This window comes from Arachis hypogaea, chromosome 10, assembly GCF_003086295.3.
Source record: "Arachis hypogaea cultivar Tifrunner chromosome 10, arahy.Tifrunner.gnm2.J5K5, whole genome shotgun sequence".
Lineage (NCBI taxonomy): Eukaryota > Viridiplantae > Streptophyta > Magnoliopsida > Fabales > Fabaceae > Arachis > Arachis hypogaea.
This window is the reverse complement of record NC_092045.1, coordinates 11,142,771-11,156,302: the sequence shown is the minus strand read 5'-3', so window position 1 is coordinate 11,156,302 and position 13,532 is coordinate 11,142,771. Positions and strand designations below refer to the sequence as shown.

Genomic DNA, 13,532 nt, shown 5'->3' with positions numbered 1-13,532 from the left:
ATCATCACTTGCATTCTGCATAAAAAAAAGAGAGAGAGCCTTCGACGCTTATGCGTCTATGACGCGCACGTGTCCTTGGGGGAATCGAATTTTGCTCAAGTTACAGAGGGTTCTGTGAAAGCTGTGCAAGAAGCCTGCCCAACGCACAAGCTCACCCATGCGTATGCGTACCAGACACATACGCGTCCCTCGCAGTTTTGACGACCCACGCGGAAGCATGCATGGCGCACACGCGTGCCCCTGGAAATCAGCGTATGTAGTTGAGTGTTTTGGCCGAAAGTTGTGCTGGCCTCGCGTTGGATTCATGCTAGAGGCACCACCTCGATCACGCGTACGCATATTGGACTCCTCTGCATCCTTCTCCTTTCGCGCAACCCACGCGGACGCACGCAGTACGCATGCGCGTCGGTTGCATACCTTCTAATTCTCTCCCAGCGCCGCCAGTTTTCATTCTTTCCTACCTCCCAAATCCTAATTCTCTCTCAATCCTACTTCTTTTCTCACTTTCTTCTCATCCTTATTCTCTTTCATTCTCTTTTCCATACTACATTTGCATACCTTCCTTCATTGCATTTTGATTTTATTCACATTTCTATCTTCTTTTCTAATTCCCTATTTTATCACTGGTGTTACATGTTCGTATTCAACTATTGCATCTTTTCTTAAATTATTTTGGTACTTCGTGACTTATTTTAAACTGTTAGATGTTATTAATTATAAGTCAATGCTAATTTTTATGATATTTGTATTCCATTTGCATTGATATGCACTTATATTGTCTTTCATTACCCACATTATCTCCCCCATTATTGCAATTTTTGCACTATTCATATGCCATCTGCTTCTACTGTTTTCTCACTTGTATGTTGTAGCTACCATATAGTTGAGATCCTCATTCTTTGGTATCCACCCACCCATATTCTATTTGTTTCCTTATCTTTGTTTGTGGGTTACTTTTCTTACTTTTTCTCTTCTTTCAGGATGGCCACCGAGAAAGAAAAGGGAAAGCTTCTCAATGGGGCAACCGACAAGTCCATCTGCACAACCTTTGGTGAAAAGCATCAGTTGGAGAAACCCTTCCATTTGTACATCTTAGCATGTACTGAGGATGGTGTAATCTTTAAGTGTGGGGAGGTCGATACCGACTTCTGTGGGTTAGTTACTCTCTTTTCAACACGAATGTTTAGGTTTTTTTTTGTTACTGAGTTGTTGCATTGCATAATAGATTGCATAGTTTGTTAGTTGCTTGCATTTATGTACCACTTGGTTGAAGTGATATCTTCTTTTTCAAGAAATTTTTTAGAGTATTTCACTAATTTGAATTAAAATTTTTATTGAACTTGTTTGAAGAAATTTATTTTGGAACATGGTTTTAGAACTCGAACACACAAAACCAGTGAGATTTTGAGCCTATTTGATTGGTTGCATTTTATCAACCAATATTTTGTTTTGGTGTGTATTGTTCTCTCTATAATTGTGATCTTTGTCTTGCTTGATTCTATATTTCCATTATTTGATGTATGCATGCACTTATATAATTGAGGCCTTTGTTTCACTTAGCTTACATACCCATATGGCCTTAACCCTTTCATTATCCTTTGCAAACCAATTTTGAGCCTATTTTACCCCTTTGTTATTTACTTTAGCTCATCACTAACTCTAAGCAGAAAATAATAATATCCTTAATTTGAATCCTTGGTTAGTTTAGACTAGTGAAAATGCTCATGATTAAGTGTGGGAAAGTTGGGTTTGAAAACATTTGGTTTGAGAATTGGGTGTTGTATATTCTTGAGAAAATGTGAAAAAGAATGTTGAGGACATGTTTATGCATTCAATACTTTAATTATATGCATTGAGAAAAACAAAAGAAAAGAAAAGAAAAAATAAAAAAAAATAATAGAAAAAAAAAGAGAGAGAAAAAGAAAAGAAAAAGAGCAAATAATAAAAAGGGGACAAAATACCCCTAGGTAAATGGTGATAGTAATGCATATGTGTTGTACTCAAAATTTCGGATGCATGAATATGTGGAAAACATAGTTAATGGGTAGTTAGATTTTGCAATTCAATTACATGGATTGTCCTAAGTTAGGTGGAAAGTTTAGGTTAATTAAGGATTCAGATTTTAGTCCACTTGACCAAATACAATCCTACCTTGACCCTAACCCCATTACAACCCTTAAAAGACCTATTGATATGTGTATTGATGCATTAAATTTCTGTTGATTGTTAGATGAAGAGCAAGTCTTAGAAAGTAAGCTTAGTAGAGAATTGAGAGAATCGAACCTTAAACACCTGAGCGATTAGAGTGTATACACTTTCGGTGAGGGTTCGATGCTCGATTCTTTGTTCCCGGCTTTCATGAGCTATCTTCTTCTTGCAAGTCTATTTGTACTTCATTTTTATGATTTGAATTAGTGAAATCCAGCTCATATTTGTTCTTAAAAGATTTATTTACCTTTAACCAAGTGGGTAAAAGCATTTTGCATTTAGTTGTATTCAAATAGGTAGTTTGCATTTCATAAATTCTACCATTCATCTTCACTGTTATAGCTTCTCTTGAGCTTAGCATGAGGACATGCTAATATTTAAGTGTGGGGAGATTTGATGCACCACTATTTCGTGGTATATTTTGTGCTTAATTGAGTGGATTTTATCCACTATTCTCACATTTATTCACAGAATCCGCATGTTTTACACTTTCCTTCCTGATTTTGTGCTATGATTGAAAATATACTTCTTTGGCCCTTTAATTCACTATTTTTAATCCTTTCTTATTACCATTCGATGCCGTGATATGTGTGTTAAGTGTTTTCAGGTTTTATAGGGTAGGAATGACTTAGAGGAAGGAAAGGAAGCATGTAAAAGTGGAAGGAATACAAGAAGTTGAAAGAACTGCAAAGTTGTCAGCCTGACCTCTTCGCACTCAATCAATCATAACTTGAGCTACAGAGATACAAATGAGGCGGTTTCAGTTGCGTTGGAGAGCTAACATCTGGGGCTTCGCAAAGATATATAATTCGCCATAGTTGCCTTGCTGATAGGGGATGCGTACGTGTGCATGAACCACGTGCTAGACGTATCAGAATCGCTGGGGGCGATTTCTGGACTGTTTTTTGGCCCAGTTTCAAACCCAAAAAACACAGATTAAAGGCTGTAGAGTGGAGGAATCAAGGAGATACTTCCCATTATTCACAATTTAGGTTTTTAGATGTAGTTTCTAGAGAGAGGCTCTCTCCTCGCTCTAGGTTTTAGGATTCCTAGTTTTATGCTTTTGAGTTAGATATTGACAGAGTTACTTCCTCCGCTAAAGTCTTTATCATTATAGTTTGTTTCCTATTTCCCTATTCTTTTAATTTCCATTTATCTTATTCACGAGTTACATATGAATATTTCTGAAATACTTCGGTTATTATTTTTATAGAATTTGTTACTTGTGACAACCAATTTTTTGTATGAAAGAATTTAGTTGGTTTAGAAGCTATACTTGTAATGAGAATTTATTTGTGAATTCAAAACTGTCAAAAATCCGTTCATCAAATATGCACATAATGAATGCCTGTCCTACGGGCTGTGATATCATATTGTCTGTTCAACTGCCAGTCTGACACATTCCTATGGGAATATCGCCTTTCGGTCATGAATATAAAAATGGAAACCACCCACGGATATAGTGTCGGGAATACTCTTGTGATTCGAAAGGATGCGAGCGGGATACTCTGCCACAGACTTCAAATCTCAACGTAAGCGGGATTAACCACCATCCTTACGCCGCCGCTGCGACCTCGACAAGCGGGATTAACCACCGTCCTTGCCAACATTCCACTCCGAGCTTAAACTCATCTCAAACATCATCATTCTGTAATTCCACAACTCATCACATTAATCATCATTACAGTGCTCCGCCATCTCACTCAAATAATCCATCCTCAGTACCCCAGAAGCCTATGTCTCTGTCTTCTAATTTCATACAGAAAGTCTCTAAATTAAGTCACTAACTCATCTTTAGTAATATTAGGACCTAATTACTAGATAGTATTCTTAAACGATACATAAAGAATGTTTGGAAAGCTAGACAACCCATGAAAAGTGAAGAAAACTATTTTTCAGCAAAACAAGGGTCTCGCGTATGCAAGCCCTCTATCCGCATACACATGGGTTGAAATTTGGGTATCCGCGTACGCGGCACTCTGCTTGCGTACGCAAGTATCCAAACCCAAATGGAATGCTCGCGTCACGTGTTACAGTTTAACATACGCAAGGGTAAAAATTTGCACGTCTGCGTACGCATTCAGTGCCCGCGTATGCGAGATGTCCAGGTAGTGGAGAATACCCGCGCCGCGTGCACTGTGTGGCGTACGCATGTTGTACCAGACTTGGAAAAATTTAAAGCTGCAGAATTTCAGTTTTAAACACCAAACTTTAAACGTTCATAACTTCCTCAACAAAACTCCATTTCCTCAAACTTTATGTCATTTTAAAACTCTTTAAATCATCTTTAATATAAAACAGATTTAAATCAATTTCATTAAGGCTCAATTTATGATCTGCCAAAGTTCACCAAAAATGACAATTCTCTCGTTTTTCCAAAACCAAAATAACTCCAAACATACTTAAACATCAAAAAACACTACTACATACAACAATTTACCATTTCATAGCATTTTCATCAATTCAACACCTATTCCACGGGAGTGGATCCTCTCCAGTGAAGAAAAAATTGGATGGTGACAATTGTGATCTCTCATTCTTCATTGCTCTCTCGCTCATATTTAATTTTGGCCCCACTTATAAAGTTAATGGTGAGAGATCACACTGCATTTCGTCAAGTATTGAAAAAACTGGAGAGGATCCATTTTCCCTATTCCACTCATTCTTTTTCACCTCTTTTCACCACAAGTTCAACAAAATTCACAACTCTCTACATCAGGATTCCAACATTAGCAATTTTCACACAATTTAACTCTTCATATATATTATTCACCACCATTCAATATCAACACCAACCACAATATTCAAAACTCAATATTATCATCAATATCCATCATCAAGCAATAACACTCAACATCATAATTCATCAATTTCATTACAATCACCAATAATCATTATACATTATCAACAATCCAAACCTAACCTATGGTCCACAAGCCTAAGGTTCACGAAACATTACATATTACATAGAGAAAATCAAAACCATACCTTGGTCGATTCTCAATATGTGCAAAATTACCAAAATTTGATCTCAAACAAGCCTCAAGTCATCAACAATCCACCAACTCAACTCGACTTGCTCCCAATATCATAATTATCAAGCTATACGCAATCAATTCATAAAAATCAATACCTAGGATTCCTAAATACACAATTTCACAAGGGATAAGAACAAGCTTACCATACCCACAGTTGATTAGGACAAAAATCCAATAGAAACCAAGTGCTAGAGTATACCTAAACACCCAAAATCACAAAAATTCACTCAAACCAAAACCCAAAATTTTGGAATTCATAGAGCTGTAGAATGGGGAAGGAGTTTCTAAATCTTAATAACAAAAGTTAGATAGAACTAACGGACTCGACAAGAACTTCGTGTGGCCACAAATGGCACGCGAATTGGAGCACCGTAACTTGAGTTATGATCAATTGAACGTGGTTGTGAATAGTAACTTTCCCTTTCTTCTCTCAACTCACCTCAGCCACTCTAACCCTTATGCGGGTGTGTTTGTGGTTGAAAGGGTTCATTAATGAACTTATATATGTTGAGCTTGGGCCCAACTTGGCCCGGTCCAACTCATTAACATTTTTGGTTCGTTTGGTCTAATTTTGGGCTGAACCTTTATAATTAACTCCCGGTTTTTAACTTTAATTATTTGCCTAAGTTTTTCTACAGTTTTTACTGTTCTCACGCAGTACCGGATAGATTTAAATCGGTACTGCCGGCTAATTTACCGGTATGCATTTTTACGCAATTTTTCACAGAAAATTACATTTTTCAACTCAGAAAATCAAAGAGAAACGAGTGTTGACTGCTGCTGTAGCTGTTAACTGTGCAAGAGTTAATCGAATCAAAAGAAATAACCATCCAATTAAAAATAATAAATATAATCATCTGCATACCTATTGAATTGAACATCCGACATATTCATTGTTCACATTGTTTAGTATTCTCATTGTCTACCTATATTTTTCTTTAATTGAAACCTTACCAAAAGTTTGAAACTTAGCCAGACCAAGCCAAAGTTTTAAAAAGAATTAATTATCTTACTTTTTATATACTATGAATAGTTGACCCAAAAAAAATAAATATCATTGTATGAATAAAGTACTTTATGAAAAGAAAATTGATTTCTCCAATTAGTAATTCCATTTTGTATTTTAGGAGTTAAACTAACATAATGCAATAGACGGTTAGAAATTAGAACACAATTCTATTTCTATTATACGTGATAATCAATCCAAACCCATATAGCAATTTTTCTTCTATATCTATTGTAAACGTAAGACTTCATTCATAGTTAGTAAACTTATCAGGTAATTTAGCTAAGATGCCTCTGTGCCTAAATAGAACTACCCTAAACTACATTAAAGATTAAGAGATTTAAGAAGAAATTTGATTCTACTTTAAGGATCATATTGTATAATCCTTTAAAGATTTTGCTTTAACAAAACATACCAAACTTACATGAAATTCAATTATAACAACACGTGAGGGAAGACTTGACTTGAAAAATGAAGAAAAATTTCATAGATACATGGTAGATCATAGTTGGAAGCATTCAAGTACCTTTACAAAGTAAAAACAAGAAATCTCTTAATTTATTCATTCATTTAGATTTTCCAACTTGAAAAATGCCAGTTTACATTTTGTTTCAATGCACTTAAACACACTTTTGTGCCTCTATGTGGATCAATCATTTGAAGATTAATGGAATGAACCAAGCAGTATAATCAATGATCCAGAGACTACAAATTTCAATGCAAATACAACACTCATGTGAACAAATGTTGACAGTACTTTGCTCAAAAGGCTGGTTGTTGCTGAGTAATGCAGTGTATATTTCCACCAGCTAAAACAATCTCCCTTGAACCTTCGATTCCAACAACCTAGATATTAGCCACAATTAAGAATGTCAGTAACCAAAAAAATACATCAAGAACCCCAAAGAGAGAGAGAGAGAGAGAGAGAGAGAGAGAGAGAGAACAAAACACAAATTTTGTTCTTTCTTGTACTGTATTCATTTTTTATTCCAAAATAATTTTGAAAACCAAAAACATTGAAAATAAATACATAAACCAAATAGACTCTTAGGTATTCAAATTTGGTATTCTTCCAGATGTTTAGGATAATGCCTTGATTCGCGAAAGCTGAAGTAATTATTGCAAATAATACTTCACTCTGAAAGGTTACCATTTGGTGAAACATTCTTCAACAAAAATAGCATTTTAACAAGCAGTTTTACTTACTTTGTGATCTGGGAAGGCCTTTGATAGGACTCGAACAGCTTCATCGTCCCACTTCTTATCTCCGAATTGTGGTACAATGATACCTCCATTTGCAATGTAAAAGTTCACATAGGAAGCAGCAAGCCTAGTACCTGGAAGTCTTGCCTTACCATCATCACCCTGAAAAATATAGTTATATTAGAAGTTCAGAAAAGGCATTGAGTGAACTGATTCAACAGCAGTTGCATGAATATTGAATCATTTCAGTCAGAAGTGTGTAAATTAAATTCATCACTTCAGTCATCAACATTTCTCTAAGCTTGGTAGACAAGTTTTTTGGTATAACCAGTTAGCAAAGTCATCAAAAGAAACAGGATATCTCAATTTAAACTGTACACCTGATCATAAACCACCACATTCTAACAAAACAGAACTGGTTCATATCTCTGAATTTTCCATATAAACAGAGAGAAATTCCATCAAAGAAATCACACACAATACTTGGTAGATACTATCCAACATTAGAACTTAGTATTAACCAAAATAGAGGGGTATGACTTGATATATGCCCAATCAATTTCCCATTAAGAAACAGAATGGCCTCAAATATTACATCAAGAATTGATATAGGTGGTGACAAACTTTGTATTAAATCTTGCAAAATATTAGCATAGGTCTTCAAATGAAATGAAATAATAAGATGATACCTTTCTTTTATAACATCCAACTTTGAAGAAATTATATTTTTTATTGACAAGACAAGAAATATGAACTTGGACGCTTACTTGAACTACTCCAGCTGCCTCTTTCTCTGTCATATATAGTGGTCCAGGAACATGGAGTTTAATGATTTCAAATTTTCTACCATTGGCATCAGTTTCATTAGAAAGCAGAGAATATGCTTCCATAGATCTTTCATATTGAGGATCACTTTCATCATCAGTCCAAGACAGCAAAACCACACCAGGCCTAGTGAAACAGCACATGTTATCAATATGGCCATTAGTATCATCATCTCCTGTACAAAAGCAGCATACTTCTCAATCAGATCTTAGGGAGTGAATAACATTTAAGTATCACTTTGAACCTAAAACTTGTATCACAATATTTTTCACATCATCTCTACATAAGAGCATAAGATTCCTAGCGCAGAAATTGCTTTAATCAGTATAAATGTAATAATAACATTACATTGCAGAAAAAAAATGTACTAATGTGTAGACGATAATAGTGAAGCTCTGGAGTCTTTAATTTACCGGCAAAAGCATATTCAAAATAACAAGATGCTAATTTCCAGACAGAATGTGCATTAAAAAACACACATTCAGATTTGAACTTATTGAACCAGAGTGGTATCATTAAATGGGTGTACAACTTTAAGCTATATTGCATACTAAGCTGCAATTGGCCCAATTTTTATGACAAATGAAACTAGGCTTTTATTCATAAATGGAGTTATTCTTATCCAAACACCAATCTATATCAGAACATATACTGCACCTCATGATAAATGGTCTTTACAAAAATCTTTGACTACACCAAATTCAAAATTGTGATCATTATAATATCAATTCATAGGAAGATTCTTAGTCTAAAAGATCAGCATCAAGTTTATATACCATACAATCCACGGGGCAACCATATAATCTTGCTGACTCCAAGATATGTCTTAAGTTGATCCTCTATTTGGTTCTTACTCATATGAGGATTTCTGTTCTTGTTCAAGAGACATTCTTCAGTGGTAAGGCAAGTACCTGAAGCAAGAAAAGGTTGCTGAAGTTAAAAGAAGAACTTATAAATTTTGTAAGCTATATAGCCACAGAGCATTATATTCAAGCACAGTTCATTTGATCTCAGAACATATAGAAATGAAAGAATAAACTTAGACCACAAGTTCATGAACATAATTACATATAAACAATCATCCAGCCTAGTTAGCACTTAATTTACGAAAGGATTAGCACTATAAAACTACATCTTAGAGAAGTTTAAGAGCAACCTAATAGCATTTAATAAGCAGACTCATTGTCTACTTTATATCAATTATCAAAAGTGTATATTTCTTCATAATATGGGGGAATTTATATTAAACAACAAGAAAACCAGGAATTTATATATATATATTTTTTTAAAAAATTCAGCAAGCCAACAACTCTTACCTTCTCCATCAACATGTATGCTTCCACCTTCAAGTATCATTGAATGTGAAAATCTATGAACCCTCTCAATTGCCAAAATCTAGCAAACATATGATGATAGCGAAGTCATGTAGGCATTTTGCAATAGAGTAAAAGATGACAAAAATAAAAATGTTAAATATTTAACTACACACACCTTCCTAGCAACAAGGATGTCCAAACTCCAATCAGTATAACATCCATCTTCTAACCCTGGAAAAGATTTATAAACTCCATTAGCTGAACTAACAATAATGAAGACATAACATCAACTAATCATATGTACTTCATTCATTCCACAAAAGAAACAGTCCTTGTTTGGAAATAGAACGTCCAATATCAAAGGTCTTAAGTGCTTACCTCCCCAGCTATTAAAATTCCAGTCAATTCCTGCAATAGTTTGCTTACCAGACTCTGATCTTTTCACAACAAACTATTGAACAAAACAGAGAAAATTTTTGTCAACAATGAAATTCTGCATGTGTAGAAATCCAAACATCTAGTATCTGACTTGATCAGAAAGCTCATCCATGTATAAGGAGAAAAACTCACAGTTGGTCCGGTGTCACGAAACCAAGAATCATTCATGCTGATCTCAAGGACCCTGATATGTTCAGGTAGCATTCTCCTGGCATTCCCCCACTAAAATGGCAAAGAAATTTCAAGCATCAAAAGCCACATATCATCAGAAACAACTGAGTCCACTCCTCAAGATACTAGCCAAATAATGAAAATGTCAAACTTCAACCAACCTGGCCAGAACTAGCACAAACAGTTACATCCTCAAATCTTGAGATTGCAGATGCTACCTTGGCAAACACATCTTGAGCAGGAACAGCATTCTCTCTCCAGTTATCTGGGCGTTCCTGTCAAATAACACCAACCTAGTACTCATAACAATCACCAAAAGACCCCAAAAGTCCACCACCAAACACTGTTTCACTAGTTTTTCAAGGCTGCCTTGGGCGGCTAAAACACGACACAAATATCAAAGAGACAGGTACACAAAATTGAGAGTCTCAAGACACTAGTTTCATATATTTTCTATAGTGGACACAAATTTACAATCTCTATGTTCCTATATTTGTGTCACGTCTCAATAACAACCATCTGTGATGAGAGATGTGTGAAACCATGTTCAAAGCTATGACCATGAATTGAACCTTGTGATTACTTTTGGTGCTGTGAAGTGTCTATTTGCTTTAAGAAAAATAAGAATAAAAGAGTGTGAATTATGCAACTCACAGGCCAACCCATCCAACATTGAGTGTGAGGTTCCCACTCCGCAGGCATGTGGAATCCATGACTCGCAGGCAAGCCTTGTAGATCCATCACAACAATCTGCCTTCACACTATCCTCTTGTGATTTTTTTGTGTCAAAGACTGAGAACCGAAATAATGAAGGAAATATCTTACTTTACACCATTCAATTATATGCAACAATGAGAATCTTCAGTTCTGCACCTATATTTTACATGACTTTAAATTATATGAGTAAAAAAAATCTTATTAAAAAAAGTGAGTAGATCTACCCTAAAACTGCATGCATGACCTTTGCAAAAGTAATGGTCCCTAGTATAAACCTCCAACGATAAGAACACTAATCTTCAAATATAACCCAGCCACAACACAGAATTTAATTTTCTCTTACACATGATTTTACTATACTATAAGATTTACAATTTCAATATGAAATTACAAATTAGCAATTCATTTTGATAATATGTGGGCAGAAAATACTGGTTAGATGACTAATTTAATTTTCTTTGCTCCAACAATCGAGATAAAAATGTAAAAAAGCAAGAGATACATGGCTACCAAAATGCATGACGGTGAATGGCAGAAGAAAAGTGTGAAATTGGAATCTACTGATGTCAGCGAGTGGACACCATGTTAAGATAGGGCAGGCACACTTTTCGATAACACTTGTTTGAGAACTGATTCGATATGGGTTATGGGTTTTATCAACGTTCTGAAATCAAACCGGTCAGTGAACCGTTTTAGTTATTGATTTGCTGGTTTATTAGTCCAATCAGTTTAATTGTAGTTCAATTAGAATAATTGTTTTATAAAGTTTTGAAAATTGAATCGATTATTAACCATTCTAGTTACTGGTTTACTGGTCTAATCGGTCCACCGTAATTTAACCGAAAAAACCGTTTTATAATAAAATAATTTTAAAATTATAAATAAATTAATCTGAAAAAATAATTTGTGAAGCTAAGACAGTCATAATGCAACATAATTTATGAAGTTACATACTCTTAAGACTCAAAATAATTTGTGAAGCTACACACTCTTAAGACCCAAATAAAAGGGTGCTTATAAAACATAATTTATATTTTCTAGCACTAGTATAAACATCCTAAAATATAGCAGCATGGCAGAACAACCATCCTATATAAAAATCACAATAATTCCAGCACACTTGCAGCAGATTCAAAGATCTCAAGCTCTGCAACTATTCTGAACTTTTCAGCTGAACATATATACTGAAGGAGAGTAAACCAACATAGCTGCAATATCTCCAAAATAAAATGATACTGACCACACGGTGGTAAGAACAATTTCTCTTTTGGTATTGTAATAATCAATTAATAATCATCCTAATCAATAATCAATTAATTCAGCAGAACAATCATCCTAATCAATAATCAATTAATCATTCAATTTAAGCACAATTAAGTCACAAAACACAAAACAACAGCACATCACTATATATAAAAATCACAAAACACAAAACAGCAACACATCAAAACAGCCATAGCTAATCAAATAATCAATTAATCATTCAATCTAAGCACAATTTTAAGTCATTAAGACAGTCACAATCTAAGCACAATCGAGTCACAACACAAAACAAAAGATAGCACACAATTTTAATGAAGATTAACAAGATTAACCATTGACCTAAATCAATTGAATCAGCACAATTTTAACAAAAATTAACCAGCAAAATAAATCAACTAATCATTTAATCATTCAATCCAAAACAAGAAAATAAAGTATAATACAGCTAGATTCAAATTTCAATCTGATTAGCATTAGCAAAATCCAAAAATAAACAATGTATTGAGTAAAGAAGGAAGAATAGAGAACGAAAATTAAAAAAAAAATGAAGCATTTGCCTTCGTTCTGAGCGGTCAAAGCCGACGGGCAGAAGCGCAACAGAGACGGAGACCAGGCAACGAGCAAGATGACGGACTGTGAAGAATAGAACGAAGACTACGAGCAATGAGCCTGACCTTCGAAGGACAACTGCGAGCAGACGATGGTAGAGAACGAATACTGAGAGCCAACAGGGGTTCTTCTTTGGAGGACGCCGACGAAATGAAGAGAGGATCCCCTGACTGCGACAGACGGCGGTGAGGCTAGGGTAATGAGATAAAAGAAACTGGAGAAGGGGCTTTAGGGTTGGGAGGAGAGGCTTCTGTGCTTCACAGGTGCCCCTGACTGCAACGGACAGTAGCAATGGCTCACTTCTTGTAGCTTGCGGCGGTGAAGCTAGGGTTTCCTGTTTCTTTGGAGAGGAGGAAGGAGATGGAAGAATTGGAGAAAGGGTTGGTTGTGGCTGGACTAGCTTTACGCGTGCTTTTTTTGGTTTTGTTTACGCAAAACGGCACTGTTTGATGAGAACTGGCCAGGTCCCAATCCGGTCCGACCGATCGGTTTTTGGCTGGTTTAGCGGTTTACAGCCGGTTTTTAAAATAATGGTTTTGCATGGCAAACCAAATTGTTTTAGCTGGCAGTTCACGATTGAACCGGTCGGACTAGGCAGTCCGGTCCAGTTTTTAGAACATTGCCGTTTTATAATATAATAAATAAAATAACTAACAGCAAGGTTCCAAATTAACTAACAATAATTATTCAAAAGTTGTTACATTAAAGAATAAAACCATAAAAAGATGTACTATCTTC

General features: G+C 35.3%; 1 protein-coding gene across 6 annotated transcripts; it reads right to left on the bottom strand.

Moving 5' to 3' along the window:
- Nucleotides 1-6,788: 6,788 nt before the first annotated feature.
- On the bottom strand, nucleotides 6,789-13,192 carry LOC112715149 (agmatine deiminase). Of its 6 annotated transcripts, none has more exons than XM_025766913.3 (11): nucleotides 12,743-13,192; nucleotides 10,860-10,997; nucleotides 10,367-10,480; nucleotides 10,167-10,256; nucleotides 9,975-10,047; nucleotides 9,772-9,827; nucleotides 9,597-9,675; nucleotides 9,057-9,191; nucleotides 8,223-8,455; nucleotides 7,459-7,617; nucleotides 6,789-7,098 (listed from the first exon to the last, which is right to left on the bottom strand). In XM_025766913.3, exons 2-11 carry the CDS (start codon nucleotides 10,944-10,946, stop codon nucleotides 7,015-7,017), a joined length of 1,110 nt encoding a protein of 369 aa, XP_025622698.1. In that variant the 5' UTR covers nucleotides 10,947-10,997; nucleotides 12,743-13,192; the 3' UTR covers nucleotides 6,789-7,014. The 6 variants fall into 6 exon arrangements, with proteins under 6 accessions (XP_025622698.1, XP_025622701.1, XP_072060699.1 ...); XM_025766916.3 differs by having other exon boundaries at nucleotides 10,860-10,955; nucleotides 12,743-13,191; XM_072204598.1 differs by having other exon boundaries at nucleotides 10,860-11,078; nucleotides 12,743-13,187.
- Nucleotides 13,193-13,532: the final 340 nt, after the last annotated feature.